The sequence below is a fragment of the Ahaetulla prasina genome, chromosome 3 (assembly GCF_028640845.1).
Source record: "Ahaetulla prasina isolate Xishuangbanna chromosome 3, ASM2864084v1, whole genome shotgun sequence".
NCBI classification, from domain to species: Eukaryota; Metazoa; Chordata; class Lepidosauria; order Squamata; family Colubridae; genus Ahaetulla; species Ahaetulla prasina.
In genome coordinates, this window is record NC_080541.1 from 55,621,540 (window position 1) to 55,644,619 (window position 23,080).

General features: G+C 38.5%; 1 protein-coding gene across 1 annotated transcript in view; it reads right to left on the bottom strand.

The window, feature by feature from the left end:
• TAF4B (TATA-box binding protein associated factor 4b) overlaps nt 1–23,080 on the bottom strand; it is an 85,594-nt gene that overhangs the window by 28,898 nt on the left and 33,616 nt on the right. Inside the window, exons 8-13 of the mRNA XM_058178366.1 lie at nt 21,831–21,948; nt 20,739–20,844; nt 14,529–14,698; nt 9,174–9,304; nt 6,761–6,886; nt 4,770–4,826 (exon numbers count right to left, since the gene is read on the bottom strand). Coding sequence (XP_058034349.1) covers nt 4,770–4,826; nt 6,761–6,886; nt 9,174–9,304; nt 14,529–14,698; nt 20,739–20,844; nt 21,831–21,948 — 708 coding nt within the window. The remainder of the gene's footprint in view (nt 1–4,769; nt 4,827–6,760; nt 6,887–9,173; nt 9,305–14,528; nt 14,699–20,738; nt 20,845–21,830; nt 21,949–23,080) is intronic.

Genomic DNA, 23,080 nt, shown 5'->3' on the forward strand with positions numbered 1-23,080 from the left:
TCATGGTTTACAGAAGAGACACATATTAGATAATGTGTATCCCACATGTTCCTCCAAATAAAACCACAAGCAGCTTTAAGCCAAAGGGGCAGAGCAGCAATAAAAGCCAAACATTAACAACTAATAGAATCAACAGATGGACAATATCAATATTCCTATTTCCTTTGATACCCAAAATGTTTAAAAGTCCTACATGACTTCTTGGTCCTGTTTCTCTTAAAAATATTGTTTCTTGAAATGTATTTCCACTTTCAGTTCTGTTCCGTTCCGTTCCAGTCCTTTAATTTGTATTAGTTTTCTCAGAAAATGTGTTCATTTGTATCTGTTTTTTTAAATATAACTTTTTTATCATTATACTTGATGACATTAGTATTAATATATCTTAGCATTTCTTGGATTAGTTAACCATTATTCTAATTTGTGACATAATGTCTAAAAAATTCCCTATTTTAGAAGCTTTTAATAAAACTTGCAGGTTTCCTACATATGTGAGAGCTGTGGTGGCGCAACGGTTAGAATGCAGTATTGCAGGCTGACTCTTAACCACTGCCAGGAGTTCAATCTTGACTCAAGCTTCCTTCCTTCAGAGATTAGTATACTGAGGATCCAGATGGTTGGGGGCACTATGCTACCTCTGTAAACTGCTTACTGTAAAGCACTATGAAGTTGCTAAGTGTTCTTACTATATGCAGAACTTTGTATGCAGAACTTTCTGCATGTATGAAATATGAAGAACTTTATAATTAAAAATTTTATTTAAAAAATTCTTACATTTGAAATGTGATATGTGCATATTGAACCTTCTAGGCACCTTTCCAATTACATTAAAGTTAAAGCTCAGTGCTAATGCAAATATTATTCTCCAATGGTTTAGCTATATTTATATCTTGAACTATATTTTTGAAATTTTCTGGTATTAAAATCATGGTCACTACTCTTACGTCAGCTTCATCCTAAATAATTCTGTCTTAGAGCAGTTAATTGCATCTAGAAATAGTGTTCTTGATACAGCCTTCCCCAACCTGGTATCTTCAGATGTACAAGGTGACAATTGTCTATTGGAATCCCCTCAGACAACTCTATGTGGGAATTCTGTGTTCCAATGAATCTGGAGGCATTCAGTTGAGATACACTACATAGATTACATTCTGTAAACCCAGCCTGCATGAAGAGAATTGAAATCCCTCACTACAGGTGTCTCACCATGTCTTTTGCCATTTCAGGATGTTATCACTGCTAAGTCGAGAGACAAATATTTGCTCATACATGATTACTATAAGAACAGCCTTTAAGAGCTAGAAATGGAATTTATTTCTGGCTAGACACTTCACTTTTGGAACAAGAGGCATGGTAGGTAACATCACAAATGTGGGTGACACCAATTTTTTTGGGCTCTTTTTTTGCAATTTGGAGGGCAGGAAAGAAAAAAGGACAATGGGTTTTTTGAATCATCTGAAAGAGCTTCAAGATACCCATACTGAATTTTAAATCCCCAAAGAGAAAATCAGCCCATAGAGGATTTAAGGGCCTAAGCCTCTACCAAGTATAAAGGTATTTATATTGCCCTTTCTCCTAGAAATCAAACATTTACACTATTTGCAAATAGTGATGCTTGTAGAGTTGTAGAGATGCAAATGTTGGGGGATAACATTGTTGTTTATCTTTTGTTATCTAGAATCACAGAACAGAAATCTTGAGTGGACCCTTGGAATTGGTGATTATAGCATCCTCAATAAATGACCAAGGAGAATCCACTACTATCCAAAATAGTGTTCCACTATCAAGCATAATAAGGACAAAAAAATGTAATCCAACCATCTTTTTTCTCTGCACAAGCTGACTGGGACCGTTTATTCTATGAGAGATCTACCTAGTTTTTTACTTTAAAAAATAGCACCAACTATTACCACTATTACGACTACATTTACACCCAGCTTTCCTTAGTGGGCTCAAGTGACCTAAAGCAGTTTCTTGTTAACTTACCCAAGCAAGTTGTGAAGTAATTAGCAAAGTCACATACTGAGCACCGCAATCAGAGAATTTGAACGGAGGATCTTACCTTAGCCACTATTAACACATTGACTCAACTAATGGAATTAATATGAACACTGACTTAGAAATATTTCCTAAATAGGGATGTGATGGTCTATTCAGTTATGGCTGCCTAATAATCCTGCCTCTGAATACAGTAATGAAAAAACTTAGGACAATTCTGTTGCATCTTAATGTAAATAACAGCATACTGTGTAATAGGGGTCAGCTATTTTTATGGCCTTAAACTTCACCCATAATATAAAAATCTTGGTACCTATCACATTTCTTGTATGAACCACAGTTAAATATGATAACCTTGTCAGGTGGAAAGCAGACAGCTCAGGTTTGAGACCCGAGTGCCCCGTGAAGGGATTAACTCCTGTTCTTGCCCCAGGCAAGAACTGCCTACCTACCAGTTCAAAGACATGCAAATGCAAGTAGATAAACAAGTACTTTTTTGGGAAGGTAACAGTGTTCTCTAAGTCTTGGTGTATAGAAATGTTGGCCATGTGCCCACAGAAGTGTCTTTGGACAACACTGGCTTCCTCAGCTAAGAAAGGGAGATGAGCATCACCTCATAAAGTCAGATATGAATGGACAGGGGAAACCTTTCCTTTATGTCTTCATTCAGCAATTTTATCCTGGAGGAAAGGAGTGCTACACTGGTGCTCTCTGGCTTATGTGCATCTTATCAACCACATAAGCAATATCTGACACTATAGGATCATCGTCTTTCTTCAAATATCCCACAATCCTCTTCAGCAAGATGTCATTTTTTAACTAAATTAGTTTGACCTGTTCTGTGCGGAATTCCCCATTTTAGCCTTTGCTCAACTCCGCTAGTCTTTATGCCCTGATAGTTACCGATGCTTAGATACAAGTACACCTTGCCTCGCGCTCCTGATTTTCCTTACCTTGGGTTCTATGCTTAAACTCATAAAAGTAGAGATATGTATTTTTGTACACAACAGTACATTAATCCACGTATGCTCGTCAGGCTAGCTTATCATATAAAGCAGGGGGTCTCTAACCTGGCTGGCTGAGGAATTCTGACAGTTGAAGTCCACAAGTCTTAAAGTTGCCAAGTTTGGAGATCCCTGACATAGGTTTACCGTAATAAAACCTATGTCAAGTACACTGCCAGGAATATTTTTAAGAGGGACCAATATGAACAAGTGTACAAGGTGTTTCAATTATATTACCATATATATAAAGCTCTGTTTTTTTAACCTGGCATGCCCTATATTACCTAATTCCAGCCTACCGACTTCTAGCAGTTCACAAACCACCCCTTAGAACTTGTAGTTTGGCTTGTTTGGAAAGAAACTTGTGAAGCCAAATGGTGCCCTCACAGAATGCTTTGCAGGCCTCAATGGGACCCAAAGACCAGGTCACATTTGTTAAAGTTGGCAACGTGCAGCAGCCCTTTTGACATCAAAGCCCATCTGAAAGAATGGCATGCACCTTTACTTCTTCCTCCCTCCTTCTCATCTTTGCTTTGGCTGGAAACTGGTGCATTGATTTTCCGACCATTTTACTGGATTGCTATTTATTTTGCCTCACCTCTTACATTAATCCAAGCAATAAGGGCTTTTAAAGCATTCATAAATAACCCACTGCTGCTACTATTGGCATCTAGAAGCCAACCGTAGCAATGTTAAGCAACAACAAATTTCATAGTTCAAGAGGCACAGTTAAGAAAAAGGTTGCTCAGAAAAATCACTCATTTACTACAAAGGTCTGTTTTTTTTAAATGGCACAGAATCACTCAAGTAACTATAGAAACCAATTTCTTAAGCTCAGTATCACACATCTCCCACCTCAATTGTCTTTATTATTGTTTTCTGTCAGATCCTTAATCAGAAATGTGAACAGGCTTGATTTATTCAGTGGGGGGAAAAGAATCTGTAGGTCAAGTTAAAAAAAAAAATTCTCACTCACACAGTTTCCAACCTTAGGTATTTTCATTTAATTCTGTTCCCAGTAGCTCTGGGGGCAACTCCAGCGAGATCCAATATTAAGGCTCAATTAAAATAAGCTCCAATTAGTGGAGCTTTTTTCTCTCCGGCTAAAAAAGTCAGGAAATGGATATTGGGAAATGTAAAAAGTCAGCTACTGAGAGGAGGCTGCAGCAGACATAAATGAACTTATTTGTTGATTTCTGCAGTTGCTATGCAGAGGCCTCTGGGAGTAACAGCTTAACCAGTCTAAGCTATAAACTAAAACCCCTGCAGCTAAACATGAACTGTGTGAAACAAGGGCTCCATTCCAGAACAGAAAACTGCTGGGCCCAGAAAATTAAAAGCCAGAGGCGTTTTCCATTTAAAACTAAATCCCAGTACCACCTCCCAGCCAAAGAATTATAAGCAGTATCAGATTTACAAAACGAACAATTACCCTGGAAAAATGTAGGCTATTGTACAGTCCCAGATGCTAAATCTTAAAGTGTCCTCCCCCCACTCCTAATCCCACATTATATTCCTATCCAGCCCATTGCTGTAGTTGAGCTCTGCTTAGAAATAGTTATTTGTGAACTATGAAAGTAAAGTGTTAAGAGCTGATAATTCACTGGCCTCATTTGAAGCGTTGCCCTTGCCTGCAGCAGTTCCTGTCCTTCCCCAAGGCCTCCACAAATGGTATGCAACAGCAAAATAAACCCTGACCTAATTGCCAGGGGAGGCCTGCCAACCTCTCCTCCTAACACGAAGCCAAACCTGGTAACTTGAAAGTCGTACCTCTTTTGCTTTCTGCTTTAAACGCAGCTGCTCTGTATCTTCTTTATTGCAGCGGCTCTATTAAAAAAAAAAAGAGAGGGAGGGAGGCAGAGAAAGAAATGTAAGGGAAGTTACCCAAAATACAAACATTATCCTTAAATATTTAATCAGCTACATTTTTTTTTTGTTCTGATTGGAAATCTTAGCTCTAGGGGCTTCACGCCGCAAGCCAGACTGATTTGGCTCTCCCCACCCCCCACCCCTCCGTGAAAGATCCTTTCATCAGGGACGGTTGCCTTGCTTGTAGCCCAGAGGAAGCTTGAACTAAAAATGATGCTAACGTTGTCAGTCAGGTCCAGTGTAGGCATGATGATGTTCATGTCAGGAGCAGACACTTGGGGAGAGAAAAGGAAAAGGAAAGGCAGAAGGGGGAGAAAAGAATGCTCTAACCCCATGTTCCGCTGGAATAATACAGTAGGCTTGCCTTAGGGGGCCTAATTTTAAACTCCCTTATTTCAGAATGAGGTAGATTTAAAAATAGAGCCGTTTATACGGGTTGTGATAATCGGTTAAAATGTATCTGTCAGGAGGTCAATATAGATGATCGGCCAGCAGATGTTTTTAGTAAGTCTGCAAAAACTGGTTAAAGGCCAGACAGCCCCTGACACCTGTAAGATGGGAGGTACCACACTGATCTATTTTATGGGAAGGAGGTGAGACCATGATCCTGTGCAGAAGGGAATCCACCCCGTTGGCTAACTGGAAGCTGTTAATTTTAATTTCAATTTAGTACCATGAGTTCCATCCAGCATCAAATTTTCATCCAACTCAACACTTCCAGAACTAAGAACAAGTGTTCCACTAGCTATTTTCTTGAGGCTGAACCACAGTTCACTTTAATAATAATTCGTCTATTCTTCCTGGGATTTCTTTCTACCCTATTAACATGTTCTTGCCTATTTTTTAGATAAGCTAACTTCCGTTTTCTTGTAAGGAAGTCCTCAACTTATGACAATTGAGTCCAAAATTTTTGTTGCTAAGTGAGGTATTTGTTAAGTGCGTTTTGCCTCATTTTACAGCCTTTCTTGCCACAGTTGTTAAGTGAGTCATTACAATTGTTAAGTTAGTAACATGGTTGTTAAGTGAGTCTGGTTTACCCCTTTGACTTTGCTTGTCAAAATGTTGCAAAAGATGATCACATGATCCCAGGATGCTACTGTCATAAATATGAGTCAGTTGTCAAGGGGTGCTGTAATGACTGTATATGTGAAAAAATGGTCATAAGTCACTTTTTTCAATAATGTTATAACTTTGAATGGCCACTAAATGAATTGTCATAAGTCAAGGACTACTTGTATAGTTTATCTTTTTCATTAATTAGGAAGTGTTAAGGAGACTCCTTAAGCGGGAACACGGTGGCTCAGTGGCTAAGACACTGTGACTGTCAATCAAAAGGTTGGCAGTTCAGCAGTTCGAATCCCTAGGATTGAATAATGGGGTGAGCTCCTGTTATTTGTCCCAGCTTCTGCCAACCTAGCAGTTCGAAAGCATGTAAAAATGCAAGTAGAAAAATAGGAACCACCTTTGGTGGGAAGGTAACAGCGTTCCGTGCGCCTTTAGCATTTAGTCATGCCAGCCGCATGACCATGGAGACGTCTTCGGACAGCGCTGGCTCTTCGGCTTTGAAATGGAGATGAGCACTGCCCCCTAGAGTCGGGAATGACCAGCACATATGTGTGAGGGGAATTTTTACCTTTAAGGAGATTCCACCTTCTTCCATGGGGAACTCCAGAAATTACCCCTAGTTGGCGACAGGAGAAGGGAAGCAATTTTTCCATCTGCCTAGTTTTTGGCATTTACTACATAGAACAGAATATATCATTCCTTCTGCAGTAAGTTTTAAAAATTATATCTTTTAATATTTAGAGATAAAGAGGTAAAATAGTCCCAACAATGAAAATAAAGAGAAAAAAGATTTCTGCTGTCGTTCCTTGCCTTCTAAATTCTCTCACCTTGGCTGCTTGGAGCAACTGTTCTTTTTCTTCTTCATCTTTCCTCCGTTTTTCAACCTGATCCAATTGTTCAAGAAAATGAAGCTGAGACCGCGTATCATTAGATAAAATGTACTTGTCATTCCCCTTGAAGGGAAAAAAAAAGCAAATACATAATTCGTTACCTGCACAAGAAAATTCTCATCTCAACATAAGGATCTATTTAATTACAAAACAACATAGAATATAGTAATTTGTTAACCATAGAAAACAAGAAATTTTTAGAGATAAACACCTACATATTGGACAAATCACGTAATATAGCTAACTTGTTTCCTTTCTGGAAGCATTTAAAGTACAAATGCCCTTTATTCATAATGAATTCAATTTTTTATTCGCTTGCAGATTCCTTCGTGGCACTCAAATATAACTTGCCTTTCATTTGCAAGTAGAGCCATTCCTGGGAAAATCCCTGGCAGAAACTTCAAAAACAGCTCTGTAGTCTCATTGTTCTAACTGCTATATAACTGGGCTCACTGGATTTTTAAATAAAGGCAGCTGCAGTTAATACCAAAATAAATGTTTTCTGAAAAAGCATTCTTCTGATAGTATGCTTCCTGATACTAAAAATTCTCAAACACGTGATTTCAAGTGTCTAACTTCAAAATATGTCAAATGTAAAAAGGCAGAATTAATTATGAGTGTCTCATAGTCCATTTACAATAGTGGCCAAAATTGTGGAAACCTTCTGGGAAAAGTGTATTTTTGAGGTTTGAAGGCTAATAACACCACTTTTTTTGAAGTTTCAAGATAATCATAGTCCACTGCTGGAATGGCCTGGAAATAGCCCAGACCTTAACCCAATTGAAAATCTATGGAGCTGACTAAAGAAAGAAGCAATGGTGGGTTGCTACCGGTTTGATCCAGTTCTTTCGAACTGGTAGTAACGGCGGCAGGAGGCTCGGCCCACCCGCACGGACGTCATCACGGATGATCTGCAAATGTGCAGAAGCGGGCACACCCTTTGTGAACAGGTAGCAAAGGTAAGTGGAACCTACCCCTGGTCAGAAGCGACCAAGCAATGAAACTCAGTTAATAGAAGCAATCATTCAATCTTGGTTTCACATAATAGCTGCAGAACTAAAAGACTTGGTTCACGCCATGGGAAGATGTTGTAAGGCCGTAATTCATACTAAAGGTTACCCAACTAAGTATTAACTGACATGATAATTTTTGTATATCTCATTTTTTCTACGTGTTTCACTTTTCCTCTTTATACTGTAAATGCTATTCTAATAGCAAATCCTTCATAAAAGTTAGTGCATTATATTCTTGATTAAATTATCTTTCCATTGATATATAATTTTATGGTACTACTCAAAAAAAAAGTGGTATTATTGGCTAGTTTTAGAAAATACACTTTTCCCAAAAGGTTTCCACAATTTTGGCCACTAATGTAAATATACATAATAAAGGGAATCTTTCACATATGACTACAACTGGGTCCAGAATTTCAGTTGCTAAGTAAGTAAGTCATGTCTGATTTTACAACCTTTTTTTGCCATGGTTCTTAAATGAATTACTGTAGTAATTCATACTTAACATTAGGTGGATCCAGTTTATCCCATTGCCTTTGCCTGTCTGAAGCCAGTTGGGGAAAATGCAAATGTTGATCACATGACTCCGGAATGCTGCAAACATCATAAATACATGCCAGTTGCTAGGTGCATGAATTTTGATCACATGATCATGGGGATGCTACAATGGTAATAAGAGCAAGGATTGGTTTTTCAGCGCCATTGTAACTTAGAATGGTTGCTAAATGAATGGCTATAAGTGGCTATCTGTACCTTTGTCTGTCTATTAAAGGGAAAGGACAGAATAGATTTTGTCAGTGATTTTAATCGATTGCAAATGATTATTGCAAATGAGATTTAAAATTAGATGAAGGCTATTTATTTATTTAAATTTATTGGTGCCCAATTCCTATGGATTCTGAAGGTTGCAGACGGCCTATCTTTATCTTAATCAAAAATTCACAGATACAGTAACTGGAATAATACTGAAATGAAAATGGATGCTTTACTTAATCAAAGGGGGGGGGGGAAATCTGTTTACATATTTAAACTTCCATATGACTATGCTCAATTGCTATATTGCCAGACCTTATCCAAGCAAAATATTCCATCCTTAGTTATTACAATAGTTAATACACCTTTCTCTCCCTAAAAATAAAAGCAAAAGAATTGGGAATCTAAAGAAGGCTTTTGCTCCTTCCCATCAATGAATACAGTTTGTTTTATCAATATTTTACATAGTGGGTATGATCCAGGTCCTTTGAGCATAAATTCTTCAGGATAAATTAAGATGAATCATTCCAGGGTACCAGTTATTTTAAAAGGACAAACTGAAACTTGGCAATCATTATTTTTACCTTATAGGTCCTTATACGATGCTGAGCAATTAAAGTTAGTTTTTCTAGAAGTCCTCTTAATCTCTCCTGTGTAGCATGGGAGATCAAGTTCAGAACATCAGAATTAACTTCCATAATGTCATGCCTTTTACCTGTTGAGGCAGAGAAAATCCATTACGTATTTTAGTACTAGCTGATAATTGAAATAATTAGCACAGCAGGCATTCTGTTCCCCCTGGAAGTCATACCCATTATGAATAAAGGTTTGGGAGATTGTGATTTTCCTGGTAAAGTCACAACTTCAAAGATCTTAGACATTACATTAATAAAACCTAGCCTACAGCTTCAGAAAATAGACATTGTTTCACTTAGCCTCCAGAATCACTCTCCTTGCAAGGTCATTTATAGGATAAAGTTAATAGGAATGCAGAAATCAGGCCTTCTGGTTTGGAAAAGGAGAGAAGCAGTAGCTGTAGAAGTTCGTGCCGTATTCTGTTAATTTCAGTAATTAAAAATAGAGAAATAGTTTTTGTCCTGTTTGACATTGTACTTATTAAATCCTGATGTGTTAATGAACAGAGGTGTCTTTTGCATCCTATTGCAGGCATATCTGTACTATTTGTGGCCCAGCCAAAATAACCTACGGCACCTTGACCCGCCCTTCTTAGAGAATAACTTGCAGGACAGCTCATTCAGTTAAGATCCAAAATCATTCTCTTTCCATTTCTATCATCACTGCAACTTGTCCAAAGTTTGCTTTTTCTGCACTGCCACTGTCCTCATTCCCTCCACTAATGTTCCCTGGAGCAACAGGAATGATGTTTGTTTCAAGTGAAACTGCCTGAGCAATGTTCTAAGAGGAAGCATCACCTCTGCCATGCCCTTAAGTTGCACATATATTAATTCAGGGCTCTTTGTCTGGTTGACAACTGACCTCCATCAGTGCAAGCTTAGGAAAGTACTATGAGTACCTGGGCAATTCAGCGCCACGGAAGCAAACAACTTCAAAAAATACACACCCAAAGGCATTTTCTTGCATCTCTTCCTCAGAGGTGTCATAACTGAAAACACCAACTCTAGTGATGTAGAAAAGGCATCTTATTATATGCCTAGAGTAAAATGTACTCTCAAAATAGATGCATACAAGCTCCTGGCTTCTCTGGCAAGAGAACAAGAAATACCACAGTTGAAAACTAAACAGTCACCTTGTCTTTTATATTAAATTGTTGGGATGTGTTATCAACCAATGCATGCCAGATTTACAGAGAACTTTTGGCACTGCACAAAAAAAAGCTTCACTCTAGTAACTCAGATGCTAAGATCCAGTAAGCAAAGGAAGAATGTGGATTTGTTTAAAATGTGGATAGCTTAATTTGCACCCCCTGACTAGGCATTCTACATCTTACTCCTAAATCTTTTGAAGCAATACTCACTCAAATACAGCATCTCATTTTTCTCAGAACGAAAATATAGATATATTTATTTTATTTTTTATACTTTTATACCGCACCATCTCCCGTAGGACTCAGGGCGGTTCACAGGCATATTAAAATAAGACAATAAATAAGCAAGCATTAAAAACCCAATTAAAACTAAATATTATCATAGCCAAATCACTAAAAACGGTAAAAACCGATTAAAAACCCATTAAAATTTAGCTAAAACATTTTCTTCTTAGGCTAGTCCAGCTCGTTGAAATAATAAAGTCTTCAGTTCACGTCTGAAGGTCCAGAGGTCGGGGAGTTGTCGTAACCCCGGAGGAAGCTCGTTCCACAGGGCTGGTGCCGCCACAGAGAAGGCCCTCCCCCTGGGGGTCGCCAACCTACATTGTTTGGTCGACGGCACCCTGAGGAGGCCCGCTCTGTGGGAGCGCATGGGTCGTTGGGAGGCAATCGGCGGCAGAAGGCGGTCTCGAAGGTATCCCGGTCCTAAGCCATGGAGCGCTTTAAAGATGGTAACCAAAACCTTGAATTGCACCCGGAAGGCTACCAGTAGCCAGTGTAGGCCGCGCAGGATGGGTGTTATATGGGACCAATGCGGTGCTCCCTCTATCACCCGCGCGGCCGCATTCTGGACTAACTGGAGCCGCCTGGTGCTCTTCACGGGGAGCCCCATGTAGAGAGCATTGCAATAGTCCAGGCGGGAAGTGACAAGACCGTGAGTGACCGTGTGTGAGGCGTCCTGATCAAGGAAGGGGCGCAACTGGCGAATCAGGTGAACCTGATAAAATGCTCCCCTGGCGACGGCTGTCAAATGATCCTCTAAGGACAGCCGATCGTCCAGGAGAACACCTAAGTTGCGCACTCCCTCCCTGGGGGTCAGTACTTCCTCCCCCACAGTCAGCGATGGTGTAAGCTGACTGTACCGGGATGCCGGAACCCACAGCCACTCTGTCTTAGAAGGGTTGAGTCGGAGCCTGTTCCTCCCCATCCAGACCCGCACGGCCTCAAGACACCAGCCCATCACCTCAACGGCTTCGTTGGGGTGGTTCGGGGTGGAAATGTACAGCTGAGTATCATCAGCGTACAGATGGTAATCCACCCCGAAACCACGGATAACCTCACCCAGCGGCTTCATATAGATGTTGAACAGGAGAGGCGAGAGAACAGACCCCTGAGGCACCCCACAAGTGAGGCGCCTTGGGGTCGACCTCTGCCCCCCTGCCAACACCGTCTGCGAATGGTCAGAGAGATAGGACAAGAACCACCGATAAACGGTGCCTCCCATCCCCAATCCCTCCAACCGTCGCAGCAGGATATCATGGTCGATGGTATCAAAAGCCGCCGAGAGATCTAATAGAACCAGGACAGAGGAACAACCCCTGTCCCGGGCTCTCCAGAGGTCATCCACCAACGCGACCAAAGCCATCTCAGTGCTGTATCCAGGTCTGAAACCGGACTGGAACGGGTCCAGATAGACAGTTTCCTCCAGGTGTTGAGGAAGCTGATATGCCACCACACTCTCAACAACCTTCGCCAGAAAGCGAAGGTTGGAGACTGGACGGTAGTTCGCTAAAACAGCCAAGTCCAGGGAGGGCTTCTTGAGGAGGGGCTTCACCACCGCCTCTTTCAACGCGGCGGGGAAAACACCCTCAAAACAAAGAAGCGTTGGTAACTCCCAGGAGCCAGCCTCGTGTAACCTCCCGTCTGGCCAGTACCATCCAGGAGGGACACGGGTCCAATAAACATGTGGTGGGATATACAAGTCTTACTCTCCAAGAAAATATAGGATGCAATGACTGCAACTAACTGGGCCAAGAAGAATTATTTCCATGTTTCTATAGTATATTACATTATGATTATTATTGGAAACTAATTACCTTGAGCTACATATATACATTGCATTTCTTGTAGACTCACTAGAATTAGGTTTTCTAGACATTTAAGGAAAGGAAGGAGCAAGGCAATCTATTCCTGACTCTAGTTATCTTGTCTGCTCAGTAGAAAAGCCACAACAATTGTGAGCCTATGTTCATTCAAGTTCCCCAGAAGCAATATTATTTAGAAAATCAGCACACAACAACTACTTCTAAATGAAAAGAAACTGTGATCAGGTCATTGATATGTCCATGAAAATCATGCAAATCAAATGAGAATTGTTCCTTTGATTTGGAAAATCAGTTCAAATTGGATTTCAAAACCCATTTCTGTACATGCACAAAAGCATCTAAATACTAGAGACCTTGTTGCTCACTTGAGGTTGTTTGCCTGCAGAAGTTTCATCACTCAACTAGGTAACCATCAGTTACAAATGAGTGGGATTTGTTCACTATTTATATACATTAGTTTGCTCTGCCAGTATTGATGTGGTGCACTTTTCTTCTTGGTAATTCCTTGATTAAGATATCGTTTTCTGCTTGTTTGTTTGTTAGGTGCTAATCCTTGCTTATGTAAATGTTGGCTGTTGGATAGGATGTGTTCTGCTTTCTGTTTCCTCCTTAGCTTTTTATTGTCCCTTCTGAATACCTCTTCTTCCCTTGTGAACTTTATGCATTTGAAGATGCTGTTGATTCATTGTTGTGTCTTCTCTAGTTGTTCCTTTATTTTGACAAAGTGTCTACACATTAGATCTGTATTTTGGTTGTTATGTGTGGGAGTGCTATAGTTTCTATAGTTTAGTGTTTACTGTTTCTGGTATGAGTCCTCTGATTGTTGATATAGTTGTCCATCAAACTAAAAGCAGGTAGTGAGGCAGAGATTGATGAGGTCTAAGATTCTGCATATTTTGACTTTACTGTATTTGGATAGGTTGGGTATATTGTCTGGTACTACTGCCATAGATTCCTTTGCTACTTCTGGGTCTATGGTGCTAAGAGTGCTGGGATGTCAAATAAAATCATAATTTCATCTTCTTCTATTTTTAGACTTGCTGAAGGCACTTAATTCTCTTCTATTGGGGCATCTCAATAACCCAAACAGATTCAGATCCTGGTTTACAATTTCAATTTGATACTTTCCAATTTAATTTGGAGGTTTAATTGTATACTTTTTTCAATCAAATCTCTGAATACTTGAATGGTCTTCAAAAACAATATAATTAGCACTGTTAACATGAAGACTAATTCTGGAATCAGGTTAAACAAGGATTTAGGCTCCTGTCTGATCCTCTTAACATAATTTGTAGTACAATCATAGAAAATTGTTTTCAAGTAGATTAATTTCTTAAATAAACTTAAAACTAAAGAGAAGATGTAGTAAAAACTATCTTCCAAGGGAATTTTCAGGAGAACTGCATGAGCAAGACAATGAACAAAGTCTCTGGGTTCATTTTATTTGGGCCAGGACAAGCGCATCTTTTCCAACTGCCCTGAATAGATCATACAATATCAATACCTCTGTTAGCATATAAAGTGCACTTGGCAATCCTGAGCTTTTGGACCAGGGACTCACATAGTTGATGGGAAAGTCATAAATATTTAAAGCAATCTTTTAACTTCTTTCGAGAAAATAATGCATGACAAGACATAGGAAACTCAAGTGTTTTAGTACTTGCTTGAAAATGTTTCAATTTCTGACCAAATAGGTGAAAAAGTACAGGTAGATTTTTCTCAACTGTTTGTTTCATATATTTTCATTCGTAATCTTTTCAGAAATACTTGCAATTCTGTTCAAATTGGCCTCAAAAAACCCCCCAAATCTAACACAGTGTTGATGCCATGGCCCTAAAATAATAGCATAAAATGAAACTTTAAAGGTAACTTCAAATGTATGCTCTGTTTTAAGATGAATGTTAGAAATGTTACATAGGAGTTCCATTACATTCATTTTAGTAATGATATGCCATATGATTATTGCTTAAATTGGGCACTTTTACTTGGAAAAAAATGTGTTCGTTCTTCAAACAAAGAGTTTGAAGAGCATTCTCTCAACTTCTCACCATTTTTTAAGATCCTCTTCTGCAATGCCTCTGAAGAAAGGAGGAGCTTCTCTGGACAAGAGAACAAAACAGTACCGATTGCCTCAGAATTTGTTGTCAATATGCACGCATGCTCTTCATTCAAGTTAACTCCAGCCATAGAAGCCACATCATTAATGTCGTCTTCTTCCCTAAAAGCAAGCATACATTTTGGATTGGGTTATGCATGGAAAGAAAACTGTTCCATTAAATAAATGTGGTATTTATCCTTAGACAAAATTGAATTACTTCACTTATTTGGCATATAGTACTAAAATTTAGCATAAAAACACTAATGGCTTATTATTATTTCATTTACGTTAAGAAGCCAATTTAGGCAGTCAGAGTGCAAAACATTAAGAAATGAACTGTGGTCAGGCCTTCAACGACAAGTGAGATAACCTAAAAACACAAGAAATGTGAGGGTCAGTTTTTACTCCCATAATTCTTAAAATTTTAATTTATGAACAAGCCAATCTAATGCTCATGCTCAGTGGTGGGATTCAAGTAATTTAACAACCGGTTCTCTGCCCTAATGATTTCTTCCAACAAACAGTTTGCCAAACTGCTCAGAGAGTTTTACCAAGTTCGCTTGGTCCGCCAGTTGCGTCCCTTCCTTGACCGGGATGCCTTATGCACGGTCACTCACGCTCTGGTTACATCTAGGTTGGATTACTGCAATGCCTTCTACATGAGGCTGCCCTTGAGGTGCACCCGGAGGCTACAGTTACTCCAGAATGCGGCTGCGCAAGTGGTAACGGGAGCCGCTCGTGGCTCCCACGTAACACCACTACTCCGTAGCCTGCACTGGCTTCCTGTGGTTTTCCGGGTGCGCTTCAAGATTTTGGTTACCACCTTTAAAGCGCTCCATGGCTTAGGACCCGGGTACTTACGAGACCGCCTGCTGTTACCTTATGCCTCCCACCGACCCGTACGGTCTCACAGAGAGGGTCTCCTCAGGGTGCCGTCCGCCAAACAGTGTCGGCTGGCGGCCCCCAGGAGCAGGCCCTTCTCTGTGGAGGCACCGACGCTCTGGAACGAACTTCCCCTGGCTTACGTCAAGTGCCTGATCTTCGGACCTTCCGTCGTGAGCTCAAAACACACCTATTTATTCAAGCGGGACTGGCATAATAGTGTCAAATTTTAATTTGGGGCTTTATTAATATTTTTAAAATTTTTAAACTAAATTTTAACTATCAGCCTTTTTGTAATTTGCTAGGTTTTAAATGTTTTAATTTGTATATATTTCATGTTTTATTTTGGCAGTACACCGCCCTGAGTCCTTCGGGAGAAGGGCGGTATAAAAATTTAATAAAATAAATAAATAAATAAATAAATAAGAGAGTTAACAACCGGTTCTCCCGAAGTGATGCGAACTGCCTGAATCCCACCACTGCTCATGCTCCATGAGCATGCACCATGCTCATTTGTAACAGGTAAGTACACAAGTCTTGCTAAGTCAAGCTGCATAATTCTTCTATAGAACCAGGCCAACATACATATCAGCATATAAGTCAGCATTTAACATCCAGTTTTTATCCAGAATATCTAACTGAGATCCACAAATAAATACCATCACACAACAGCCCTTATATTTTTGTGTGAACATAAGCCAGAAGAAAGAAATTATGGAGGGGTCAGGAAGATATAAGTTTTTGCATTGAACATCTAAATATAATGCAAATATAGTGCAAACAATATTCTAACATGGGGAGTTAGGAAGAACTGACAAACCTGCTCAGGAACATTTATTTTCAATGCTGCAGAACATTTGACAAGTTATCAAAGAATGGTATTCCTTTTGGTTCCTTAGAAACAGTATTGGTATTATATGATTACAAAATAACCAGTAGAAATTTGTCTTGTTCACATTTCTATGCATTAAGCAATAAGAATTAGGTTAATGAAGTCTGGTTTGGATAATTTCATTGAACTCTGCTCTGAATCTTATTTCAAAAAAATTCAAAGTTTCACATTTTCCTACTAACCCAGGGAGAAATCAAGAACACTGTATTCTATGATTTTTCAAGCAGCAGGATCAAATCTGCAAGCAAATGATGCTTGTCAAATTTATGGTGTATAATTCGAAAAAGCTTTTTGTTAACTCTATAGATTTGGAACATTGTTAAACAATATCCACTATGATTTTTGCAAGGAGTTAAAATAAAAATGGCACATATTAAAAAGAAATCTTGGCTAAAAGACTTGACTTGAAGTCATTAGGGGGCGTGCATAAGAGCACAAAAGTGCCTACCGTTCCTGTCCTATTGTTCCCTTCATTATATCAAATTAACATAGCTGTTGCATACTTATATATATATATATTTCTTTTATGACATGTTTTTTTTTATGTCGATGTTTGTGTATACTGTTGTGACAAAATGAAATTTAAAAAAAAGTATTTAAGACAGGTATAGGGATTAAACTTAAAATGAGCAAAACTGATGTTGATATTCCATTAATCTTCTACTTTACTGTCACTAATTACTAAGCTATTTCTCCTACTTCTCTCCAAACAGAGATAAGATCTCATACATTGTAGTAATTAAAGAAAAAGAGCTGTAGCGCAGTCACATCCTGACCAGAATACACATTTCACAGTTGGAAATCAGTATCTTCTTCTCTGGCATTTCCTTATGTGAAATGTTTGGGAGAAAAATATAACTTAACAAGAGTTATACAAAGGATTGTACATACTCTGCTGCTTCACTGAACACCCACTCTCTTTGGATACTTTATACTGAATTACTTCAAAGAGGACCATTTCAGTTGGATCACTTCTCTCATCAAAGAAGAGTACACTTCAATCCTTTCATATGAAAAGCATGGGTGGTCCCAATAAAAGTCTACCAAAGGATAGCATTAAAAGATTTGGGATTTTAATGGCATATTTGTCCACTGAAAAACATGAACGTCATCTACAGTTTTGCAAGCTGTTATGTTTGTGGCAAAACACTTAGAATTACACAAATGGGAAACAAATGTCCTTCTTCTAAGGCAGAATTTCTTAAACCTTTTCCTTTCAGGAATCTCTCCCCACCATAATTTTAAAAACAAATAGAGTTTGTATGATATTAACTGTATTAAAAATGAACACCAATGCATTTGTAGAATATTTATTCAATCAGGTAAAAATAACATGAAACCATTAGATATAAACGTAAGTAAATTTCTCATGGAAACCTTTTTTTTAACACATAAAAGAAGAATGACATTGTTTTATTTTTTTTGAAAATATGTTCAATTATTTGGCAAATAATTTTGATTTTGCAGACCCCTAAGGGAGTCTTGAGGGACACCCAGAGATCCTCAGATCACACTTTTAAGAAACATTGAAAGGTATTTTGATAATTAAAGAAAGAGAGGATTCAGAATATTTTAAGATATGGGACAAATTTTACCATTGGTTAGAAAAAAGGTACAGATAAGCAATTGATAATTATGTAAGAAAATGGTATAATTAGAATAGTGTACTGTGAAAAAATGGTAATAGATTAAATTGAAGTGAAGAAAGAAGAAACAACAAAAAGAGGGAGCCATGAAGAAAACATCGAGATATCACACGGAAGGAATGATTGATGTACTAAATGTTTGTTTGTTTATAAAATAAAAAACTTTTTTTAAAAAAAAAAAAGGTATTTGTGAACCATTTCTCTGGAGTGATATTAAATTATTCCATCTATTACAGAAGCCTATTCTCTCCACTTTTGTTATTGATAACTTATATCTGTGCCCTCAAATAACACTGATTTTGAATAACTGAACACAGTTATTTCAGGATCTCATTTAATAAATTTGCAAGTGGCAAAACTTCCATGAACTGATCAAGCAAGTCTTTATCACCCTCTGCTGTTCAAATAGTGACCATGCACTTTTAATGTTATTTAATTACTCCATTGTTCTAAAAATAGGGACAGGTGTAATGAGCCAGGCAAGAGAGTTATAATCTGAATCTCGATGGAATAATTTAGATTTAATCTAGGACCAGGCAATAGTACTATCAGATTTTAAATAGATATATACCTATCTCATTCAAAATAGTCAATAACATTTTCATTTTTTTTTCTTGGAAGGAACTGACGTATGGATTAAACCTTTCGATACTATGAAACAAACAGCCACAAGAAACTGTTTTATAAAAAGAATATTATCCTTACATACTCAGACTTCTGATACTTTCCTATACAATGAGAATTGTATGACTATGAAGAAACCAACTGTGTTTTCTTTTTCAGTTGTTTTGTTCAGACGTAGAAACCATGAGGGCATGCAAGCACCATCACAAAACTGGTCTGCCCCTCCTTAAGGGAGACCCCTTTTTTCTTGCTTATGTAATAGCTCAGTGGCCCCAAACTTTTCTGGGGAGAGAGGTTTTTCCATGGACCGAAGGGAGCATGGTTTCACATGCTGCCTGTATCCCGCGGTTGGGGCTTTGCTTGTTTGTGTGGCTCCGTTTCTGGCATACTACGGCCTTGTTCTGGTCCATGGACCAGGAGTTGGGGACCCCTGCAATAGCTGCACAGTTCCAGGAAAATATAAGTAGTTCTCACTTATCAACCTTTGATTAGCAAGTGTTTGCAGTTACAACAGCATAGAAACAAACCAGGTTTGTAACTAGTTTTCACATTTATGACCATTGCAGCATCCCTCTGTCCATGATCACCATATGGGTGTTTCACAATTGGCGCACATTTATAACTACTGTAGTGACACATAGTCATTGCCACTTACGGGCTTCCCAAAAAGCTTGCAACAAGCAGAGTTAATGAAGAATGCAGAATTTATGGTAATGTGATCTCACTTAATGACCATGAAAGTTATTTAACAACCAAATAGGAAGTAATGTCCGTTGTGTGATTTTTTTTGCTTAGTGGCCAAGGTGCTTAGCAACCAAGTTGCCTGTCCAGTTGCAGTCACTAAGTAATCACTACTTTTACCCTTTTAAGCTAAAGAGCTGGCAGTAGGGTATTATGACATGAACTTCATCGCTGTCTCGTTAACTCAAACATGTACTTTCCTAAAACTGCGAAGTTATTGCACAAATCCAGAAGACAAAGGTCCCTAAAGGAGATGGTGACAGCTACAACCAGGATGCCCATGTCCTTTCCAAACCATTGCTTATATTTGGGATCCAAACAGATTCATCCCATGACTTTCCTTTCAGAGCTTCTTTGCAAACTGTTAATAAAGGTGTATGCTTTAATTAAATCTCTTTTTTTCTTCCATTTAACATGCCCGATTCTCAGAGGCTGTCTGTACAAATCCCTGCAGTTTCCTTGGCAAGAATTTTCAGAGGTGGTTTAGCCATTGCTTCCTTCCTCGGGCTGAGAGAAAGTGACTGGCTCAAGGTCACCCAGCTGGCTTTATGCCTAAGGCAAGTCTAGAACTTATGGTCTCCTGGTTTCTAGGCTGATGCCTTAATCACTACATCAAATTGGCTCTCAAAAATCCCATGTATCATTCAGTAAATAATTCCCTTAAAATATATTAAAATGTTTTGTTCTGCTCTCTACCAGAAAGGTAAGCCTGAAGGTAATCTGACATTGATCAGCTGTACCACAAACATCTGTAGTATTTATTGAAAGACCTCGTCATACGCTGCTCTGCTGCTTCTCCAAATTTCTAATCAATTTTCACAGTTGATTATATATTATGTATGTTTTGAATATATTACCATATTAAAAACCAATATGCAATTAATTCGCCTCAAACTTTAATGGCTTAAAACCTTTCAAGCAATTATACTACACAGAAAATATTCCCAGATTTTATCATTCAAATTCAGAGAAACATATTAATAATTGTGAGTTCTGAGGCTTCATAAACTGGCTTCTTTAACATCTTGGGACACCCATATGAGTATTTTTCATTTGATTTAATACACTTTCAATAGTAAGCAATTGGTTTTGTTTATTGCATCAACATATGTACTAAACTTATCAGTTAACCAAGTGAAAGCTTGGGCTTTGTGCTCCTGGAATCCAATGGAGTTGCAAAATATTATCTAAAACAGCTGCTAGGACAAAACCTTGGAGTCCTCTGCTCCCTCCCCCAATCATCAGCTCTAAATCTTTGAAGCAAGGAACTGAGGACAGTTATCAGAAATCTTAAATATTTACATCCACATGCCCACATAGGCACAACTCAGGTTTCCCTGTAGCCAAATAAACTTCTGACTGCTTATTTTTTTACCTGAAGGATGTTGTTCCACTCTCTCTTATTTTATTTCTCTGAACAGGAGATGCTTCAAGCGACAGAAATTTGTTTCCTGCCAAGGTAATTTGTTTCACAATGGAGCCTAAAAAAGATAAACAATCCAGAATAGAAAGCAAAATCCAAAATGACATTCAGCAAATGCACAGAAAATCGTAAAGGCTATATCCAATTCTGAAGTGAAAACTTATACATATGTCAAGGTCAAAAATCCATTGTATTTGTATTATCTCTATAGCTGTTCTACTAGGACATGGACAAGAGCAATATTCTTTATCGATAGACATGGAGGCTTCACTAAAGTCTATACTGTAAGTCACCTTCAGTAATGAAATAACTGTTTGTTTAGAAGGAGGCAATTGCTCAAATAAAGAGTCAATTCTAAACAGCCTATTCTCTCTTATAGATAAACTGCTAAAAGATTTTTTTCCAACGCAACTGAATAATTACACTGTTCATTTGTTGATAAAGTATTGTGACAATGCGCCTACTCCTGGGATATCACAATATTTTTCTATTATGGAAACTATTTCCAACATGGCATATTTCAGCCGTGGGAATGCTGAGACCTGCAGTCCTAAGCATCCCAGTTGTATTATCTACCCTACAAGCACCAAAAGGATTGAACCACACTACTTATTAAATTGTATTTTTTTAATCTGCCCTTTAGCAGCCATATCAGAATATATTTATAATCCCGTCAAGATTTATGAATATTAGTTACTTCCATTCCAGCAACACAAGACGCAGCAAGAGATCATAGCTACAGTACATTTCTGCAACAATTCTGTATCTATTGTTCAGAAATTTAATATGAGGCTAATAGAAACTGCAAGGATGAAAGGCAACCTGCAAAGGATTAATCTTTTAGAGAAACCACAAAATGATTTCTATTCTCAATATGCCAGCTTCTCAGCTTACATTGAAACACTATCCTAGCAACATATTTAATGTTAAAAACCTCAGTCAGACATGATGCCAAAGCTAGAACCTAGAAGTGCTGTCCGTTTGGTTAAAGGGCATGTCACTTTCAACCCAATGTTAGAATTGTATCTGTAGGAAGATGCCTACCTTGGATAAAAGCATTCAATGGTCTTTTTTCACATAACTTGTTCACATTAGGGAGAGTAGAAACTTGCTGATGCTTGGTCACATTTCTTAAGATGCTTCCAGAGGTTTGCTGGACTTCCTAAAAATGGGGAAGAGAAATATTGTTACATATACTCCTTTTTCATCAGAAATATAATTAAAGCTGAATTACATTAAGGCTGCATTACATTACATAAAGCAGAAATGTGGATACAGATTGCAATAGAGGCATCTGAACTCGAGTACTTAACATAACATAACATAACATCAGAGTTGGAAGGGACCTTGGAGGCCTTCTAGTCCAACCCCCTGCCCAGGCAGGAAACCCTACAACATCTCAGTCAGATGGTTATCCAACATTTTCTTAAAAATTTCCAGTGTTGGAGCATTCACAACTTCTGAAGGCAAGTCGTTCCACTTATTAATTGTTCTAACTGTCAGGAAATTTCTCCTTAGTTCTAAGTTGCTTCTTTCTTTGACCAGTTTCCACCCATTGCTTCTTGTTCTACCCTCAGGTGCTTTGGTGAACAGCCTGACTCCCTCTTCTTTGTGGCAGCCCCTAAGATATTGGAACACAGCTATCATGTCTCCCCTAGTCCTTCTTTTTGTTAAACTAGACATACCCAGTTCCTGCAACCGTTCTTCATATGTTTTATCCTCCAGTCCCCTAATCATCTTTGTTGCTCTTCTCTGCACTCTTTCTAGAGTCTCAACATCTTTTTTACATCGTGGCGACCAAAACTGGATGCAATATTCCAAGTGTGGCCTTACCAAGGCATTATAAAGTGGCACTAACACTTCACGTGATCTTGATTCTATCCCTCTGTTTATGCAGCCCAGAACTGTGTTGGCTTTTTTAACAGCTGCTGCACACTGCTGGCTCATATCTAAATGGTTATCCACTAGGACTCCAAGATCCCTCTCACAGGTACTACTATTGAGCAAGGTACCACATATACGGTACTGGTGCATTTTGTTTTTTTGGCCTTTTTTTGACTTGAATTATGACTCTATCCAGTATTTTTGTAAAATCTAGGGATTCCAATATTTTTGGCCCAAGAAGCAAATTTGCAATTTTAACTCAAAAATATTCACACAAAATGACTGTTATGCAAGGCTGCTATATGCAAAATGATTTCTACAATGTGATATGACCAATCATAAATATCCATTCTCCAGAAGACAAACCCTGTGGAATTGCTTCAAAACCCATCCCTGAATGCTCTTTCTCT